The sequence below is a fragment of the Podarcis tiliguerta genome (assembly GCF_965153285.1).
Source record: "Podarcis tiliguerta genome assembly, chromosome: 13".
In the NCBI taxonomy this organism is placed as follows: Eukaryota; Metazoa; Chordata; class Lepidosauria; order Squamata; family Lacertidae; genus Podarcis; species Podarcis tiliguerta.
The window spans coordinates 36,491,140-36,511,201 of record NC_139546.1 but is presented as its reverse complement, the minus strand read 5'-3'; the positions used below and the strand labels follow the sequence as shown (position 1 = coordinate 36,511,201).

The 20,062-nt window shown below is 46.8% G+C and overlaps 1 protein-coding gene across 4 annotated transcripts in view; it reads right to left on the bottom strand.

Annotated features, from left to right (window-relative positions):
• Positions 1–229: 229 nt before the first annotated feature.
• Positions 230–20,062, bottom strand: part of NTN5 (netrin 5) — a 38,466-nt gene continuing 18,633 nt past the window's right edge. For all 4 annotated transcript variants that reach the window (XM_083409246.1, XM_083409244.1, XM_083409247.1 and 1 more), the window contains 6 exons: positions 9,218–10,203; positions 7,613–7,801; positions 6,105–6,254; positions 1,992–2,045; positions 1,811–1,891; positions 230–987 (listed from right to left, as the gene is read on the bottom strand). In XM_083409246.1, coding sequence (XP_083265372.1) covers positions 659–987; positions 1,811–1,891; positions 1,992–2,045; positions 6,105–6,254; positions 7,613–7,801; positions 9,218–10,148 — 1,734 coding nt within the window. In that variant the 5' untranslated portion in view covers positions 10,149–10,203 and the 3' untranslated portion in view covers positions 230–658. The remainder of the gene's footprint in view (positions 988–1,810; positions 1,892–1,991; positions 2,046–6,104; positions 6,255–7,612; positions 7,802–9,217; positions 10,204–20,062) is intronic.

The following is a 20,062-nucleotide window of genomic DNA, read 5'->3' as shown; positions in this document are numbered from 1 at the left end:
AGAGCAAACCACCTGGTAGACATGACAGCAAGACAGGGATGCTGATCTCCGAAACACATTGTGGAAATGAAGTTCCTCAGCCCCTCCCTCCTCAAAGGGGTGGTATTTCCCCCTCTGCTGATGGACAGACATGCATGTCCAATTTACGTGTTCATTTGCAAGTCTGTTCCATCCTCATTACCACATTAACCTGCAACTGAAATAAATAAACCAACCCCACACAAAATATGTATTTAAATACATCATTTATCTCCATGTACATTATTTCTAAACGCATCTTTATCTTGAAATATGCATGTTGGCATTTACTTATTTATTCTTTGAGCGGAGAACTGCGTCGTAAATTTCAGACACGTGCGGAGGGATAATTACGCTCCAGTCTGCACATTTTCAGTTCGACAGGCGCAGATCAGGTCAGGTTGCCTTGGGATTCACAGGCATTGACTTCTTTTCAAGCGTTCCTTACTAGCCACACAGGAGAGGATGGAGGAGGTAAGAGAGGCCTACTAACACTTAAAAATCCAAATGTTTCCCTTATGCTCTCTAATAGCAAGGGAAGTGGAGGGGTATCACCAAATGTACCCATTTGTCCCCCCCCCATTCCCTCACTCTGTTTTCCTTCTGCCCACCTCCCTGCCCCCCCCCCCCCCGTGCTGATTCAGCTGAGTCTGCATTTCCCACGCCTGCTTTGCTGCTGGAAACTGCGCAGTTTGTGTGCCCAGGCGTCCCTCCAAGGCAGGGCCAGGCTGTTTTTGTCAAGGATTAACCGGGCAGGGTCGGGCGACTCCTCATCGTTGCCGATCACCAGGTAAGATTTGCCGACTTGGAGGTGGAGGCAGCGGCATGCCAGGTCCTGCTCAGGCACCCAGAGCGGCTGCTCGCCCCGCCGAATGGGCACTCGGCGCTGGCGGTAGACGGTGAGGACCGAGACCGTGAACTGCCACCACGTGCCAGACTTCTCCATGGACAGCAGCTGCGCACGGAGAACTGGCAGGGGCAGAAAAAGGAAGAAATGACCCTTAGGAAGTCGCAACAAACCGTTGCATGGTGTTGCCCTGCAGCTGTGGCATCACACACACAAGGACAAGGCTTATACTGAGTGAGACGGTTGGTTCACCTCCATCAGTATTGTCTGCACTGATTGGCTGTCGCTCTCCAGGGATTCAGGCAGAGGGCCATTCCTAGCCCTACCTGGAGATGCCTGGGATTGAACGTGGGGCATTTCACCCCCTTTGTAAGTTGTTGTGCTCTTCCCTACCCAGAAGCTGGCCCCCATTTTCAAGCCTGTGATGTCATTGCTGGGCATGTCATCCCTTGCAAAACAAAACCCCAATACTTTCCAGAAGGCTTGTGCTTCCAGCAATGATGTGCAGATAGTGGGAACTATGTCATGAACAAGCCTGCACATCTCACCTTACATTTTCCTTTAAAGGTGGGGTTTCCCAGGGTTTCCCATTTCAAAACTATAATCTTTCCTACAGTTAGGATAGTTCATGGCCCTAGGGCTTCCTGGCAGGCTTTTTTGGGGGGGAGGGGGAGGAGAAAAGGTGAATTACAGAATTGTAGAGTTGGAAGGGACCACCCGCCTGCCATGTAGGAATATTTTGCCCAACGTGGGGTTTGAACCCATGAACCTGAGATTGAGAATCTGATGCTCGACCCAGTGAGCTATGTCAGAGGTCTCTGGCATCGCTTCTGGGTTCAACCTCCTTTTCGCTCATTTGTAAAGAACAACTTCACACAGCGAGGTTGGTGGCAGAGAGCGGAAAGGGTGTGGGGAGCTGCGGTTTCAGACACAAGTGTGAATTACCGTAATCCTTTTTGCAGTAGTTCCTCAGGTTCATCTGGACCCGTCCTCGCGGTGGCTTACAGTGGGTCTGGCATTCAGTACCTATTGAATGGATCAGGTTAGGCTGGTGTAAAACCACCCCCCCAAATCAACCCTCCAGCAAAATAACATTTCCCTCCCCTGCCCACTCCTTCCTTCTCACCTGCATTCCACTCCTGTGGCGGGGCGACTGTCGTCGTCATCACTTCCTGGATCCCTGTGGGAGGGAAGATATAGAAGAAGCCATTCGATTTTGATTTTTTAAAGTAAAAAATTGCCCAGCAGAGAGAAAAACTTGGTGTGACAAGAATTCTGGGAACTGTAGTTTGTTAAGTGTTCTGTGAATTGCAGCTCTGTGAGGGGTAAACTATAGTTTCTCGGGATTATTTGGGGGCAGCCATGTGCTTTAAATGCACGGCATGTCCGCAGCTAAGTCTAGCTGCACCAGCTGGTTTTTAGATCAGTTATTCTGCTTTTGATTACAGAATGATGAAGAACTTGTCACTTACAGTATTCCTCAGCTCTACAGTGGGTTCCATGATTTGACTGGGTGTCACCCACACCCTCCTCACCCAAACTGATGCTGACCACCCTCAGTATTGCACATGAGACCTCAAGAGAATATTATTATTTTTAGTAATGAATCACCCTGGAAGGCCAGAGCCTGGCTATCTCGCATGCTTCAGCATCAGTTCCATTACAGATGGGATCTTTACACTACCTATGAAGTTATTTCCTGATATAGCATCGCCTGCAGAAAGATAAAAGATCAAAGGTTTTCTGGAACACATGTGCTTCCACAGCTATGACCTCATTTCCTGTTTTAGCAACTACTTGGAGGCAGAGCCTCTCAAAGCGCCTTCTCATTCCAGAACAGTGACGGAAAGGTTATTGGAGGGGCTTTCTGTTCACCACCATTGGCAGGATATTATTCTCATTCTGCATTATACATTTAAAGCTGCACCATACCCCTTTAAACAGTCAGGGCTTGCCCCAAAGAATCCTGGGAACTGTAGTTTGCTAAGGATGCGGAGGGTTGTTAAGGAACCTCTATTCCGAATCCTCCAAGTGTCTCTATTTTCCAAGGACAGTCCCTGATTTAGAGAAGCCGTCCTGGTTTAATTTGATCCCGGAATGTCCCACTTTTCCTTAGGATGCCCCTATTTTCATTGGAGAAATGTTGAGGGTACAGAGTAGGGTTGCCATATTTCAAAAAGTGAAAATCCAGCCAGAAAAGTTGTCAAGCCTTTTTTTTTTTTTTTTGCTGACATAGGTGTGGCCATACACTTGCATTTCCCCAGACATTTCAGTGGTTTCCACCCGGACACTGTTTCCGACGCCAATTTGCCAGCTATGTCAGAGAAATTCCGGACGTATGGAAACCCTAGTACAGAGTTTTCCAACCGCTGAGCCATTAGAAGACAGCCCTGTATATGGAAGTTGGTTTTTAAAAAATGTTTAATGTTTTATACTCCACCCAGTCAGATGGGTGGCGTATGAATAGTAAAATTATTGTTATGGAATGGGACATCCCTATTTTCATTAGAGAAATGTTGGAGGGTATGCTATTCCCCTCAGAGAGCTACAATTCCCAGAGTTCACAGGGAAGAAGGCTTGACTGTTAAACCACCCTGGGTCTTGTTGCTTTGTGAGGGGAATAAAGGTAAAGGTAAAGGGACCCCTGACCATTAGGTCCGGTCGTGACTGACTCAGAGGTTGCGGCACTCATCTCACTTTATTGGCCGAGGGAGCCAGCGTACAGCTTCCTGGTCATGTGGCCAGCATGACTAAACCTGCTTCTGGCAAACCAAAAGCAGCGCACGGAAATGTTGTTTACCTTCCCGCCGGAGCGGTACCTATTTATCTAATTGCACTTTGACGTGCTTTCGAACTACTAGGTTGGCAGAAGCAGGGACCGAGCAACGGGAGCTCACCCCGTCGCGGGGATTCGAACCACCAACCTTCTGATCGGCAAGTCCTAGGCTCTGTGAGGGGAATAGAGGCCTCTTTAAAACTCAGCATCCTTAACAAACTACACTTTCCAAGATTGTTTGGGGGAAGTCATGACTGTTTAAAATGGTATGATACTGAGATAGATAGATGATAGATAGATAGATAGATGATATAGATAGATAGATAGATAGATAGATAGATAGATAGATAGATAGATAGATAGATGATAGATAGAGATAGTGCTGATGAGGCCTTAGGCTCTTTATTCAACAACAACAACAAAATATATCAAAGCAACATTACAGCAACATAATATACAAACAGAGAAAATCAATTAAAAGCCAAATTGAAGAAAATAACACATGGCACAAAATTCCTAAAATACTCACCCAGCAATGCCATAAGGAAGACAATTCCTACCTCACCCCACTAAAAGATGAGCTGTGCAACAGAGGCTAATTTAACCACCCAAAGCTTGGGTAAATAAAAATGTCTTACTCTGGCTCCTAAAAATTGACAATGACAATGCGAGTCGTGGTTCCCTGGAGACAGCATCCCACAAATGGGTAACCACTGAAAAATATAGTCGCTGATATATTACTACACTGGGATCAGGGGAAAGATAGGGCTAGCTTATGAAACTTTTAATATAGAAAAGGATATTGCCTTGGTACCATATTGAACAGAATACAGCAGTGAGGTGGCGGCAGCAACTTTATTGAGTTTTCAAAACTTCAAAAAGACCCAGTTAAGGTAAAACATTCTCAGTTGTAGGTTATGCTAACATAAAAACAAACTCTTAATATTCCATAAGGTGAAATATATACAGCGGACAAATATTAAGGATGCACCCCTTACAGCGTGCATACTTTATTTTAATTCCAAGAATTTATATTTTCATTTCCTGTGCAGGATTTAAATACCTTGTACTGCAGAAGTTTCATATATATACTCCAGTTCTGAAGTCTTTATGATAAGAGAATGTCTTGGGATGTGTCCATGTGGCCTTCCCCCCAACCCTCCACCGAAGCCGAGGTACAGCACTAACCACTATTCTTTAGAGATATTATTGTGTTAGATTACAAAATGTCTGGCCACTGAAGAGGATTTTATGTTGAATGTGCCTGGATGATTCCTTTAAGGAGCACTTACATTTAACAGGCATTTGGCCCATAAGCAGGTTATAGGACTGCATTCTTAATATTTGCCTGTAGCGTATATTTCATTTTATGGAATATTTAAAGTTTATCTTTATGTTTGTACAACCTACAAATTCAGTACATAACGTACAATTGAGTGCTTTACTTTAACTTAATCTTTTGGAAGTTGTATTTTGTTACCGAGAGTGGAACTTTTCTTCCTGTTTTTGAGGGTGTTTTGTTTTTGTTTTGTAAGACTTTCTGTTTTTATTGTACTGAAAACCATATGCAGATGCCCACAACCAGACAATGGGTAGAAAAAAAGGGTCCCAAGATGTAGTCTATGTTACAGACGTGTCAAGTGCTCCTACTCAGTTTCCCAGCCAGTCTGCCATCCCCCCATAGGATACTCTATTCTATTTTTTCCTCCCAACAGGATTTATTGTCAGTTTCCCCCAACCATCAGGCTATGTCCAAATTAGCAGCTTGAAATGCACCGATGTCAAGCCCCTCTCACTATGTTTAAAAAAAAAATTGCTGTACACACCAGCGAGGGGGAGAGGATGTCTTCATCTGATGCTTGTTCCCTGCTTTGTTTCCCCGTGCCTCCAACAGCCCCCCCCCATCACAACTCCAACGAAGCTGTCATCTGCACATGTGCAATAGCTATCTTTGACGTACACACCTCAGCTCAACTGTGGCTTACGTTTTCAAACCAGGTGGCAGCTGGTTTAAGGAAAATGCATCAACAGCGGTTTCTCAAGAAGCTACAAGCCACATACGGATTGTGGCTAATTGTGTACTCGGCTTCAGGCGCTAGCTGTGGGTGTGCACTGGAGCAAACTGTAATATTGTACGTACACAGCCTCAGTCAGCATTCTGTGGCTACTGAGCGTGCTCAGTCCCCATTGGGGTGTTTTGTGGGGGGGGGGTGTCTCTGTTAGCCTCCCCCCCCCCCGCTTCATATCACACTTCTGCCAAATGCTGCTGAAACCACTCTGTTTAGCACGGGTGATACCATTTTGGGTACGCAAGCATCAGTACTCAGTTCTGAACATCCAGAAATGGAGGTTTCTGACCTCCAGGAGTTAAGCAGCGGCTCAGATGGGTGTCATAGCCTTTTTGACTGAACCGTCATGAACGGCTGGTTCTAAGCAGGATTCAGGAAAAGTGGCCACACTTACGCATGCAGGGGGCATGGGCGCTTCGGCTTTGCTCGAAACCCGGAGCACAGCGGTTGCAGGTCAGGCCGGTGACTCCATTCTTGCACTGGCACTGCCCTGTCGTCTGGTTGCAAATGGTGCCAACCGCACCAATGGGATGACACTGGCAGGCTGAAGAGGAAACAAAATGGGGAGACGGTGTTAGTGGCTTAGAATGCTGCGAGCTTCTCTGAAACTGATCTGCCCCTCCCTCTCCCAGCACGGTCTTCTGAGAAGGTGCCATTGTTAGTTGCTCCAATGCTGTGTAGACGTTCTCACTGCTGTGCCCCAGGCGGAGGGCCTGTTAACACTCTCTCTCCTCTCCACCACCCCTCCTGCCACACACAACTTAGGTAAAGGTTATAAGTCTCAAGTTGTAGACTCCAAAATCGAAAGGGTTCAGACATGCCTATGCTACCACTATAAATATCACGGCATTCCCCACCCAAGGAACTCTAATGAGAAAGCTCAAGGATCTCTGAGAATTATGAGGACTTTCATAAAACTACATTTCCGAAGATGCCCTGGTGGAAGAAGCCATGAAGGTCACATCAACTTACACAGAAGATAGCTGAAGGACTTTCCCCTCAGTGGAAGGGGGAAGGTTGCTAACTTGACTTGTGATCTTCAGGTTCTGAAGATCTGACAGAGGTAGCATACTGGTTTTTTAAAAAATAAATTTCTTTATATCCTACCTTTTCTCCAAAGAGAACAAGGTGGTGTACATGGTACTCCCCTTCATTTAATTCCCCACAACAGCCCTGTGAGGTAGGTTAGGTGCTGGCAGTCTCCAAGATAGTTCCTCCCATGTGCTGAGATCCTGAGAGAATACCCCCTACAACGTGGATTGTTCAATTCTGACATGCCTTCAGAATGTGGCAAACAGTGGAAACAGCCCAGCTCGTATCATGTGAGATGTCAAAAACAAAGGGACGAAGCTGTGCTCAGGAGCAAATGGAGGAAGGGGTGTATGGCTCTAGGGACCACTCACTGAACTGCCCCCCCCAACGCACTAACAAGCTTCCACGCCAGTGGTGACTGCAGAAATACAGTGGGTTGCTCTTACTTAATGGATTTCTGATGGTGAATTCCAGATTAAATATGAAAAATAATGTGGGCTGGTGCTTTGATGATGCCAACATTAAAAAAAGAAAAGTATGTGCATGCACAGCATTTATTCCACCATAAACACCCATCTAGTAGCAGCCTAACTCTCATTGCTTCTCCCTAATTCTAAGTGTGGCCATTTTAGGGGAGCAGGAGATCAAAATTCCCTGAAACCTTACACAGATACAATTTTTCCTAGAATTCCGGGCAGCGTGAGAGGGACAAATAAATCCAGGCTGTCAGGAGGCTGTGCCCTCACTTTCTCTTATTTCCCTTGTGGCTTTTTGGACACTGACAGGGCTAAGCCCACCCAGGTACGTCCCCTTCATCTGTCTGCTGTTTTCAGGTTCTACTGGTGTGTTGCCCCTACAAACTCCACTCACCTTTACAGGCCTTGCTGCTCTCCATGGGCCTGCTGAGGTCACGCTTGAAGCCTGGCAGGCAGTACTGGCAGTGGCGCCCTGCCGTGTGGTGGCGGCAGTTCAAGCAGATCCCACCACTTCGGCGCCCCGAGAGTTCGAAGAGCTCCATGCTGAAGCGGCAGCGGTGGGAGTGGAGGTGGCAGTCGCAAGCTGAGGACGCAGGAAGGGGGTCTGTCAGCTCTGCCAGCTGCCCCCTCCCAACCCTGTGGAAATCTCTTCCCCACCCAAGAACCCCCATCACCCCCTGCACCCCTGGAGCCCCTCACCTCTGTAGATGCATGTCCCAGCCCCCAATTTCTCCTTGAACAAAGGCCGGCCCTGCCAGTAGTCAGGGTACACCTTTGTCCGAGAGCCTGGATTATAATAGTGTTTGTCTGCACCAGTGAAAATGGTCCAATACTCTAAACCATGGGTGGAGAAACTTGTTCATCCTGAGGGTTACATTCTCTTCTAGGCAACCACCCAGGGGCCACAAATTACTGGTGGGCGGGGCCAGAAGCAAAAGTGGGTGGAGCAATGAATGTTAAGTATTCTTTTGTACAGTGGCTTGTTTCTTCACACGCTCGCATACCTCTGCCTTCCTTTCATCCAGGCAAGCAAGAAGCAAGGACACATTCTAGCCAGGCAAAAACACCCAAGGAGGGGTGGAAAGCAGGGCAAGTGGGATGTGTGCTTGGGGAGTGGGTGTGGCCTGGAGAAAGCCCCAGGGGCCAGGTAGAGAGGCCTGGAGGGCCACATCTGGCTCCTCTGGCCTGAGATTCCCAATCTCTGCCCAGTTGGTAGAGCATGAGACTCAGGGTCATGGCTTGCAGCCCCACATTGGGCAAAAGGATCCCTTCATAGCTGGGGATTGGACTAGAAATCAGTGGTTCCCAATTTTTTTTGGGCCATGCCCCACCTAAGCATCTCTAAAATCCTGATGCCCCCTCCCCGTGACATATAATTGTTATTATTCAAAAAGTGAACTTCTATTCACGTGGAGGAAGCCTAAAAGGCCATTAACTGTTAATAACTCATTCTCAAACAGCCCCCCTTAAAAATTAAATTGTCCCTCTGTGGGATGATCCTTGCGGTCTCTTCCAACTCTACCATTCTGTGATACATGGAATTGTGCTGCAAAAGCCCTCGAGGCTGTTAAACGTGGCTGTAAGAATGTGAGCAGGGCTACGATCTAATACACAAAGCTAAATCTTGGAAGAGGGGGCCCAAGGAAACTTGGGCCACAATCACACCGTAAATTCAAAATGCTGTGATGCCACAGCCATGGCTACCCCCATGGAATTATGGGAGCAGTAGCTGCTTAAGGGCTGTTCAGAGACCCCTATTGCCCTCACAGGACTACAATTCCCAGAGTTCCCTGTGAAGAGGGATTGATTGTTAAGCCCCTCTGAGAACCGCCGCTCTGGAGAGGAAACCCACTCAGACATGGACCAGGAAAACCCAGACTTGTGCCTAGAACTGTGGCACAAAAGGAAATGTGGAAGAGCTCTAAATGAGCAGCCCAGCCCGGCTGTGGACACACAGTAACTCTTGGCCTTGCACGCTCAGCCTCTCCCTCTGCCTCACCCACACACTCATGCGCGTCTTTGGGGGTTGCCCGCTGCCAGGGCCTGTCCCAGTAGAAGGCTTTGCAGGTGTCGCACTCCAGCCCGGCTGTGTTGTGGCGGCACTCGCACTGGGGCGCCCCTCCGTCCCGGCCAGCTGCGCACCGCGAGGCGTGTCCGTTGCATTTGCACCGGGCCCCAACCTGCAGCTCGGCCACTCCGTAGGACGCCTCCTTCCTCCGCAACCCCAGCGTCCGTGTCGGGTGCATGCGGTCAAACGACACGCGGAGGTCGGTGGCTGTGACCCAGTCCTGGAGCACGGGGCTGTACTCAAACATCCTGGCAGAGGGACGGCCTGCCAGGGGCATAAAGGCCACCAGCCCCCCAGTCAGAGGCTTGGGGGCCGTTTGGGCTTCGACACAAGCCGCCTCGTGCTCCATGGCCTTCAGGATGGCGGTGGTTGGTGGCAAATGGTAACGCCGCCGGCAGTGGGTGGAGAAGAACTGGAAGGGCACCCAGGTGCGCCCGTAGTCCATCGACTTGTAAATTGCAAGGGATTCTGGCCGTGGGGAGCAGAACCGCAGAGCCACGTAGAGAACTTCCACCCGGCGCCCTAGAGCCAAAGTCAGTGTGGCGTTAGCCGCTGGCTGGGACCACCAGCAAGTGGCGCTGCCCTCGGCGTCGGTGAGGAACTCTGGCAAGTGGGCGTTTTCTTTGCAGCGCTGGCAGAATTTTGAGGCTGGGTCGGCGGAGTCTCGGAAGGCGCACAGTCGTCCGGGAGGGTTCCCGCACGTGCTGGATGCTTCCACCAGGCGCCCCGAGGCCACTTCGGAGAGTTCAGGGAGGCAGTAGTGCGGGTGATGGTTGGCATCGTAGCAGGGATCGCGAGGGTCCGACGCCAGGCCCAGGAGGAATGGGAGGAAAACTGCAAAGCCCCATGGGAAGTGAAGCATGTCTAGGGGGGCAGGAGGGGAATGAGCCAAGAGTCGAAAGCTAACTATACATCACCTGGAAAAGAAGGAGGGAGATAATGGTTGTAGTTGGACTGCTGTTGACAATCAGCGAAGAAGAAAAGGTTACAATTGTTATGTATAATTGCTTAATTCACACAGAAATGGAGAATACCTGAATGTGTATTGCTGAAGGCTTTGACCTAGGGATTTCCCAGGAGTTACATTAAGCTTTCTGAGCTCCTAGATGGGTTGATAATTAACTGTTATTGTTCTGTGCTAGCTCTGACAAGGTGTTTAACTTTAGATCACATGGGAAGCTATTGAACTGCAAATTCACCATTTTGGAGGGGTGGTGGCTGTAGTCTTTGTTCTCAGGCTCTGTGGGAGTAAGGATATGAAAATGAGCCTCTTCAGAATGTGAATGCCGCTCCAGGCAAAATGGAGGTTAAAAGGAGAGAGAAATTTGTTTCTAGGTCGCTTTGGAATTATCTTTTGTTTCTTATAAGATGCTGAGCCTGTGCCGGACATGCATAAGATATTGTATGGAATTATTTGGATGTATCTTTAATGTTTTTGTTCTGTTTTGAAGAAAGTTCTGCACTTAAAGCTTGAATCAAACTTACAGATATAGACAATGTATTATAGCAAGAGGAGTCAGTTTTCATGCATCCAGTTGCTTCACGCTACGCAATATTAATATCTGCAGTAACAACCATCTCTGTCCCCATTCTGTCTAGTTTACCCCCACTATTTCTTCAACAACGTAGAGCTTTCCTAGACTGGTGCCTTTTTGAGGGTATATTCTGCAACATGTCCCTGATGCAGTAATAGTGGTGTATTCATCCTGGACCATCCACACATCTTTCTGCTTTATTAGTTGTGCAGTGATGCTCCCCCAAAGTTATCATGCCATTGCCATCTGGGGGAGGGTACTCTATAGCATGGGCGTAGCCAGGATTTTTGTGGGGGGGGCAGGCCTTTTGTTGGAGGGGGCAGAACCTCAGTTTGCTATGTATTTTATTGGTTTTTATTGATTGGGGGGTAGCTGCCCCCCCGACTAAGCCCATGCACAATAGCACAACAAAAGCCAGAGGCAGGAATTTCTGGTATAATTACATTATACATTTCTGGTATAATTAGTTGCAGGATTTCAGCAGGAAGCTATGGGACATGCATGGATCGGAAACAGAGCAGTATGTCTGCCCCAAAACTTATGCAGGTGCAAACAGTTTTGAAAGTGGGATTGCGTATGACCACCTGATACCATCATGAGCACAAATTCACCATGAAAAGGATGCCCACAGGGGCCCAATTCCATCCTTTCCCCACTTTTTCTCTCTCTCATCCTCTTAAGGACTACTATATGTAAACCGCAATAAATGTGAGGCTGTTATTCTGCTGCATGCAATCTAAAGCCTCCCCCCCCCAACATCTCACTCCTCTTGCAAAATGCCACATTTTCCTAGTGTTCAAAGTACAATATTTTGCCACTGGGAAAATGTGACCCATGGAGCTACGGTTCCCAGAATTCCCTGCGAAGAGGACTGTTAAGCTACTCTGTCAATTGTAGCTCTGTGAGGGGGATCTGTGGTCTCCTGAGAACTCTTCAGCACCCTTAACAAACTTCCCACAATTCTTTGGGGGAAGCCAGAACTGCTTAAAGCGGTATGATACTGCTAAATAAACAGGGTATTTGTAGACGCCCCAAAATAGGATGCCCCTGCGGGTGGCCACTCCTTGGTAATCACTAGTAGGGAGGTGAATTTGTGTGTGCACACACACACACCCTGCAAGTTGTTGCTGCACCTGTTCTTTGTTCTGTGATCATTCATGGAACAATAATTCACACACACACATATCTCAACGACCCGCTTCAATCTAGAAACTAGGCCCAAAGAGCCAAATAGATGAGAATTTAATGAGCATGAGAAACTAGCTTTAAACCCCCTTTTCACAGTAGAGGCACGAATGGGAATTAACCCAGTCCCAAGGGCTGGGGGTAGGGGAGAGAAATAAAGGGAGGAGGTAATAAGCAATGAGGGGTTGCATCTGGTTATTAGTGTGTGGGTGTGGGTGTAGAGAGAGAGGAGGGTATAACTTGAAAGCGGTGTGCATCCAAAAATAAATGACTGCTCAAGGAGTGCTAATTTGTGGGATTATGATAAGCCAAAATTCTCAATTTTCCCTGCGTGCCAGCACAGCTGGGGGTTGAGTAAACATGTTAGTTCCCCAAGGAGGCCACAACCATTGCACTCCAGGGCAGAAAAAAGTATGGAGGGTGAGAGGAAATGGAGAAAAGTTTGTCCCCTCTCTATGGGGCAGCGGCAGGCTTCTCTTAGCAACGACCAAACCTAGGGATTGAGGAGTCCTCGTCTGTGGGTTAGGATAGGTCAGATTTTCAATTTTCTCTGTGTTCCTTATTGATCCTTAAAAAGGTAAAGGGACCCCTGACCATTAGGTCCAGTCGTGGCCGACTCTGGGGTTGCGGCACTCATCTCGCTTTATTGGCCGAGGGAGCCGGCGTACAGCTTCCGGGTCATGTGGCCAGAATGACTAAGCCGCTTCTGGAGAACCAGAGCAGTGCACAGAAATGTCGTTTACCTTCCTGCCAGAGCGGTACCTATTTATCTACTTGCACTTAGGTTGGCAGGAGCAGGGACTGAGCAACGGGAGTTCACCCCGTCACGGGGATTCGAACCGCCGACCTTCTGATCAGCAAGTCCTAGGCTCTGTGGTTTAACCCACAGCACCACCTTCGTCCCTCAGGGTTAAAACCAGAAGGAAATGCTGCCTGGCTTATTCTTATGGCAACCTAAAAGCAACATGACAGGCTAATAATTTGATTACAACACTTTATATAGCGACTAAATTGTATCTTCATTCAGAGTCAAGTGGCATACAATATCTACAAGGTAACACCAACTAATGTGACTTCAGAGAATTTCCCAAAGTAGGGGATTTTTTCGATGGTCTATCAAACAGAGAATGATTCAAGCTTGAGGCAACATGCCTTCCAAAATAAGTATAAAGTCCAAACCACAGCACGGATATGCCTGGTTATATTCACAACTTATTCATATATTTAGCAGTGAACATGCTGAAAGAGGTCGGAGCTCCAGAGGCAGTAGCAGGTTAGCGACGCTCAGATAGGCATAACCCCAGATTTTTGTGTTCGCAACACAGGGGGTCTTGGCTGGCTTATTCTTATGCCTAACACCAGCTTCGTCTCAAGAAATCAACAGGGACAAACATTACGCCCTGTAATGCCTGTGAATCCATCAGGTGTTATAAGGCAGAGCTATGGCCACTGGTTGAAAAGTTGGCAATCCTATTGTTGATTAATGTGAACCAGATTGTGCCTGGCTGTCGTTGTTCATTATTTGTCATTGTGTGTGTGTGTGTGTGTGTGTGTGTGTGTGTTGTTGTTGTTGTTTTTAAATAAAGGCAAGCAACACACAAAACACATTCATTTGACAAGTTTTGACAGGTACCATCCACATATCACTACCAATACAGTGGTGCCTCGCAAGACAAAATTAATTCGTTCTGCGAGTTTTTTCGTTCTACGAGTTTTTTCGTCTTGCGAAGCACCACTGTGTATTGACGGTTTCCCATAGGAATGCATTGGCGGTTTAAAAAAAAAAGCTGCAAGATGTTTCGTCTTGCAAAGCAAGCCCATAGGGAAATCCGTCTTGCGAAGCAACTCAGAAAATGAAAAACTCTTTCGTCTTGCGAGTTTTTCGGCTTCCGAGGCATTCGTCTTGCGGGGCACCACTGTACTTAAATCTCCAGCTGTGACATAACTTGTACCCAAAGACCCAGTGAAGATATATCTTAGGGGTTCCAGATACACCCACACCTAACTCACAGATGATATCATTGTAATTCTATCTAGTGCTTCCTAACTTGCTCAGTACGACCCTCCAGATGTTGCTGGACTACATATTCCACCGTCCCTGACCATTAACCATGCTGGCTGGGCCTGATGATGGGTGCTGGAGTCCAAACAACATCTTGGGGGGCCACAGGTTCCCCATTCCTGGCAATCCAGGCCGAGGGAAGACTAATAATGCTTTCCAGGCAGAGCACATCTGCTCCTACGAGATTCCTTCTTTACATGTGTCCATAGCGCATTTTGCAGCCATTCGTACATGCAAAAAGAAGTAAAGCTGCCAACTTTTTAATTTAGAGATGCTGACCATATAACCATGCCAGCTGGAAACAACCTGCGGGAGAGGTCAGAGGAAGAATCAGGGCAACAGCTGGCTGAGAAGAGGGCAGGGCTTGTAGGAAGCTGGCAGGGTTACCATTGAATGCATAGCCAAAAAATGAGAAAATTGACCCACCCCAAGAGTTGACAGGTTTGCACAAAATTTGCATGTGTACAGATGCAAAGTTAGAAATAACAGGCATCATTTAAATAGAAATAAAATACAGCATAGTGAGGGAGATTGTGACCTCTGTGCCTTCTCAGTTTGCTGCCCTGGTGCTGCTAACTGTTAATGGGAAACTTCAATACCCCTCCTGCTCGCCTTTCTGGGGGTTCTTCAACCTTTCAAACAGGAGGCCAAAGAGTAGGACACATCCCCCCTCCCCAGAACAAAGGCAGAAGCTGATTGGTTAGGGTGTGGAGCCAGCAGGAGCCAGGGCAAAACTTGGCAGGTCAGGATGATGGTCTGGAGGGCTAGAACAGAGCTAGGATGGAATCTGGAAAGAGCAAGACTGTAAGGCAAAATCACGAACCCTAAACTAGAGCAATATCTAACAGGTCATTTGATGGGTAATACCTGGCAAAAATCCAGAGTTAATGAACTTTCCAGATTCCCAAACTGGACCCCTGGAAGAACACGGTTATCCTCGTCTAACCAAACGCCTTTAGGAGATACTAAATGCACTTTTAGTGTGTCATTTTTGTAAAAACACGCAATGTGTGGGGATTAGAGAAGACACTATAAGCCACAAAACTGTGAAATCTGTGATTGACTGCTTTGGGGTGTGTTTTTATTTTATTTTATGACAGTCCTGAATAAGGTTTGAGATTCAAGTGAGACAGTCAATTATGGGATGGGCTGAGGCGCTGATGGAGGTCTGGCGACCCTAGAAGCCTGATCTCCTGTTTCTTCTCCCTTGATAGGGGATAATCCTTGGAAGAGAGGAAAGTGATGCCTCTGTCTTGTCTCTGATTTCTCCCCCCTCTCACACACTAATCACTAATTGCCTGGGGGGCTTTGATTGCGGAGCATTCCTCAGCCACCAGGGAGGTCTCTCCTGTCTCCTGCAGTGTGTGTGGCTCCTTCTCACTGACGGGCAGGCAGGCAGTTCCTTGTTCCCAGGCACGGTTGGACCCCCATCCACATAATCTTCCCCTCTTCTGCAAGGATTGCTTTTGTAATTTCTCCCCTGGAGGTCTAGGGGTCTGACATGTGTTGGAACTGGCCATCCACGTGGATTAAAAAAAACACACCCAAAAATCCCAAGAGAGTAATGAGTAGGAGTCTGCTCTGCAATAACTTTCCTGAAATTGGATGACCAGGCTCTAGCCAGAAATGGGGTGACAAGGGGACCCTAAAGTACACCATTGTGTGTGTTTGTCTGTGTGTGTGTGTGTGTGTGAGAGAGAGAGAGAGAGAGAGAGAGAGAGAGAGACAGACAGACAGACAGACAGACAGACAGACAGATATTCAGAACAGCCAGAACACCTAATCCGTCTGCAGTGATTTAATTGGATTAAATATGAATATAATCAAACCATATTTAGTCACACTTAAAAGCACTCGGCAGTCATCCCACCGAATTTTATTTACTTATTTATTTGGCATATCTACAGCTCAACTTTCATAATGGCTGTGGCTCAGTGTGGTTGCATTTATACTTTGTATGCAAATAGTCACAGGTTCAAGCCCAGCTAAAGCATCCACAACAGAGTAACAATGTAACTTCCTTACAAAGAAATTAGGATGAATGCTTATTAAACAGCCAATGCCATCTAATCTCCTTGCAAAAAGAATTCAGGATAAATGCTCGATAAACAGGTTGTCTGGAAGCAGCCTGATTCAGTACAAGGGAGATTTCTAGGTCCCTAATAGATTCCAGTAGCATACAACACTTAGGTGACAATACACAAGGATACAAAATCAGCTAAAAGCAATTAAAACTATTAGTCCACATCACAATTAGAGCAGCGGCAAGAAACACAAGATTGCAAAAGCTGCCATACTCTCAGTCAGTAAATGCTCTTGATGCTCCGCAAATGCCTGAGCAAATGGATAAGTCTTTACATGCTAAAAAAACTGACAGAAGCATCTCAATCAAAAATACTTTCACAAGCGGAGAGCCACCACCAAGAAGCCCCAAAGTTAAATGTAATATGTGGGGTCTGAGTTGAAAAGTAATCGCAGTTCCAATTGACATCGCTAGTTGGTGCTTGTGATAATAGAACTGTATAAGACACACCAAACAAGGTGGAAGTGTGCTGTTTAGCTTGTTTTTTTAGTTGCTCCATTAATAGTTTCTTTTTAATATAAATTTTAATTGCTTTACTGATGATTTGTTCATTATTCGATACGATTTGTGTTGTGATGTTCTATTATGTCATTGTTATTTATTGTTTGCAAGCCGCTTTGTGAGTCGTGTGAATGAAAAGCAGCACAGGAATATAGTAAATCGAATCAATCAGTTATTTGCTTCTCGTCAGCCCCGAGTGCGGGTCTCCCTCCTTCCTGCACAGAGCATACAACAAGACCTTACAGTGCACGTCTCCCAGCAAAGGGACACAGAGATGTTCTTCCTCTACTAGTTTAGTGGCCATGAAACACTGGCTGGCAGGAGCTGATTTACTTTGTATTGAACAACTTCTCATTTGTTCCTTTTCTGCCTTGCTCCTCTTCCATGAGGGAACTTAAGATGGAGTTTTCCAGACAGGCACTAACTAGCCCCAAAGACCCACTCAGTTTTGGCAGTTTTGTAGCATCATGCAGGCCTTGCCTTGAGCTCAAGGTGGTGCACCTGGTTCTGCTCCCTATTTCATCCTCACAACAACTCTGCGAGGTATGTTAGGCCAAGAGACACCAACTGGCCCAAAGCCCCCCTTTGTGCTTCGTGACTGAATGGGGATTTTTACATTCTGGTGTCCTGGGTCCTAACCCAACACTCCAGTGTTGAGAGCCAGTGTGGTGTAGTGGTTAAGAGCGGTAGTCTCGTAATCTGGGGAACCGGGTTCGCGTCTCCGCTCCTCCACATGCAGCTGCTGGGTGACCTTGGGCCAGTCACACTTCTCTGAAGTCTCTCAGCCCCACTCACCTCACAGAGTGTTTGTTGTGGGGGAGGAAGGGAAAGGAGAATGTTAGCCGCTTTGAGACTCCTTAAAGGGAGTGAAAGGCGGGATATCAAATCCAAACTCTTCTTCTTCTTCCAACCAGCAAACGACATGAAAAAGCCATCACTGGCCCCCTAGTGCTCGCAAGCTAAATGGAAGCAGGAGGAGCAGAAAGAAAGAAAACCAGAGGTGAAATGTCTCTGAGCATGTGCAGAGTGCATTTCCATTGCCAGGCAGGAAACACAACTGCTTCCTACACTCTTTGGCTGGAGTGGGTGTGTGTGTGTGTGTCAGGAAGTGTGGTTTTCAAGCTGTGTTGTGTGCTGCTGCTGCTGCTGCTACTGGAGTGAGTCCCCCCCTTTTTTAAAGGAATGAATCACAGGTATTCCCCATTAGTCTCGACCAGTACAACTGCTGTTCTGTTCTTTTTTGCGTGCTTCAAATGCTCCGCATAAAAGCCGCCCCTCTCCCTTTCCACTGCAAAGGGCGAAACGTCCCAAATTCGATTTTACGCCCCTCTCTGAAACTCTAAACATCCCCACTGACAACCGTTCTGTCTTCACACCTGCCATGGAGGGGCAGGGAAGGGGGAAAAAACACTTAAAAGCCGAGTCTGGGGTGTGGGCGGATGTTGGCGGCTCTATCATTACGGTTGAAAAACTGGCACAGTCACTAAAGAGAGGGGAGGAACCAATTTATTCTTTCTATTATTATTATTATTATTATTATTATTATTATTATTACTCCTTCTCCTGCACCCCGCTCCTTCCAGTAGCAAAGGCTATTTTGACAAATTGGGAAAAAGGGGTTTCGAAAACATCTGGAACCTCAACAAATCATTTGTCAAACACAAAAGAAAAGCTGTTGTTTTAGGGAGGGGTGTGAAGATGCAGCGTTGCCAACTAACCCCCCAAGTTTCTGCAAACCAGGAAACTCAAATTTCTGTGGGATGAGGGAACGGGAAGCATTAGGTACTGTCTGATATCTGCTGCAGCCCAATTCACACAACTCAATTCACACAACCAGACGGGTGCAGCCTGTCTGGGCTCAATACAAATGCAACCAGCAACCAAAGGAGCATATCTGACATCTCCTGGAAACCACCCAGATAAAAGCTGATCTGTGCACATATATTTTTGAAAGCCTTCCTTGTTTGGTTTTAACTCAAGAGGCCGGAGCGCTGCTCCAGGGCAGTCATTCAACAACCGCTCCCAAGAATTTAGCCCCCGAAGCTGTTTTCAAAGGTAGTGTTCCAAACATGAAACTCTTTTGCAAAGGCTCAGTCTGGAGACACATGGTGCAATAATAAGGATGAAAGGGACACTCACTGAGCATGTACAGAGCACTATTTGCACACCACTCTGTAACCATGAAAGTTCATGCAAACCTGAAACAACAGGTGAGGGAGAGGGCAAAACTTTTAGAAAGGCTCCAACATTATAGTTCAACTTTCCTTCACGGAGGCATATATATATATATATATATATATATGCATATATATGTGCGCACACTCCTCAATTTTATAATCACAGCAAGCCTGTGAGGTGGATTCATCTGCAACACACAGAGAGAGTGACTGACCTAAGGTCAACTTGTAATTTTCATGGCAGATCCTCGTTTGACATGAACCCCTATAATTTCTCTCTCCCTCTCTCTCTCTCTCTCATTTAAAACATCTCCATCCCACCACCAGCAAGTAAATTTTCATTTCTGTTAGTAGTGATGATTCAAGGGACTTTAGCATTTGAAGCTGCTTTATTTCATGCTCCCTTACACTATAGCTTTCTTTTTTCCTCCTTGGGAATGAATGAATTTCCTTTCAAGTTCTGGCTGTGAAAGAGATCTTAGTCCCTGCGTGGGGCACTTTTTCCCACAGACTGGGAGAAACAGGCCCTTCCCAAAGTGTTTGGGGGAAGATGTAAGAGATGGCTCAAACTCTATCACCGTGCAAGATAAAAATTACTTTTGCTGCTGCTGCCCTCACCCCATATCTTCTTGTATGTGGGGAGAAAGGGAATTATCTATCTCCTTTCCCTAAGTCACACAACTTTAGCCATAATCCACATCTATCCAATAATTTCTTATGAAGTACTGCATTCTGAGGTGTTCCCCACAATAAACCAGACAGAGGGCCTTCTCGGTAGTGGCACCTTCCCTGTGGAATGCCCACCCTTCAGATGTCAAGGAGATAAAGAATTACACGACTTTTAGAAGACATCTAAAGGCAACCCTGTATCAGGAGGTTTTTAATGCTTGATGTTTTTAGATATGCTGTAAGCCTCCCAGAGTAGCTGGGGAAACCCAGACAAATGGGCGTGGTATAAATGATAAAAATTATTATTAAAATAATAAACCAGCTCCAGTTCGAACTGAGAAAAAAACACACAACCTTGCTATGTTTTAAGCCAGTGCAGTTATGTAAACGCAGCCAAAAAATTAATCGGGGCGTTTTTGGGACCCATCCTGCTTTAGAGATTGACACATCAACAGCACAGCGCTTAAAGCAAACTTAGATAAAGCTGGGGTGGGGGGTTATACTGAAATAAGAAATTCAGTTCTCCTAGCCCTACGATGTGCAAGTTGGAGGGGCTGATCCGCC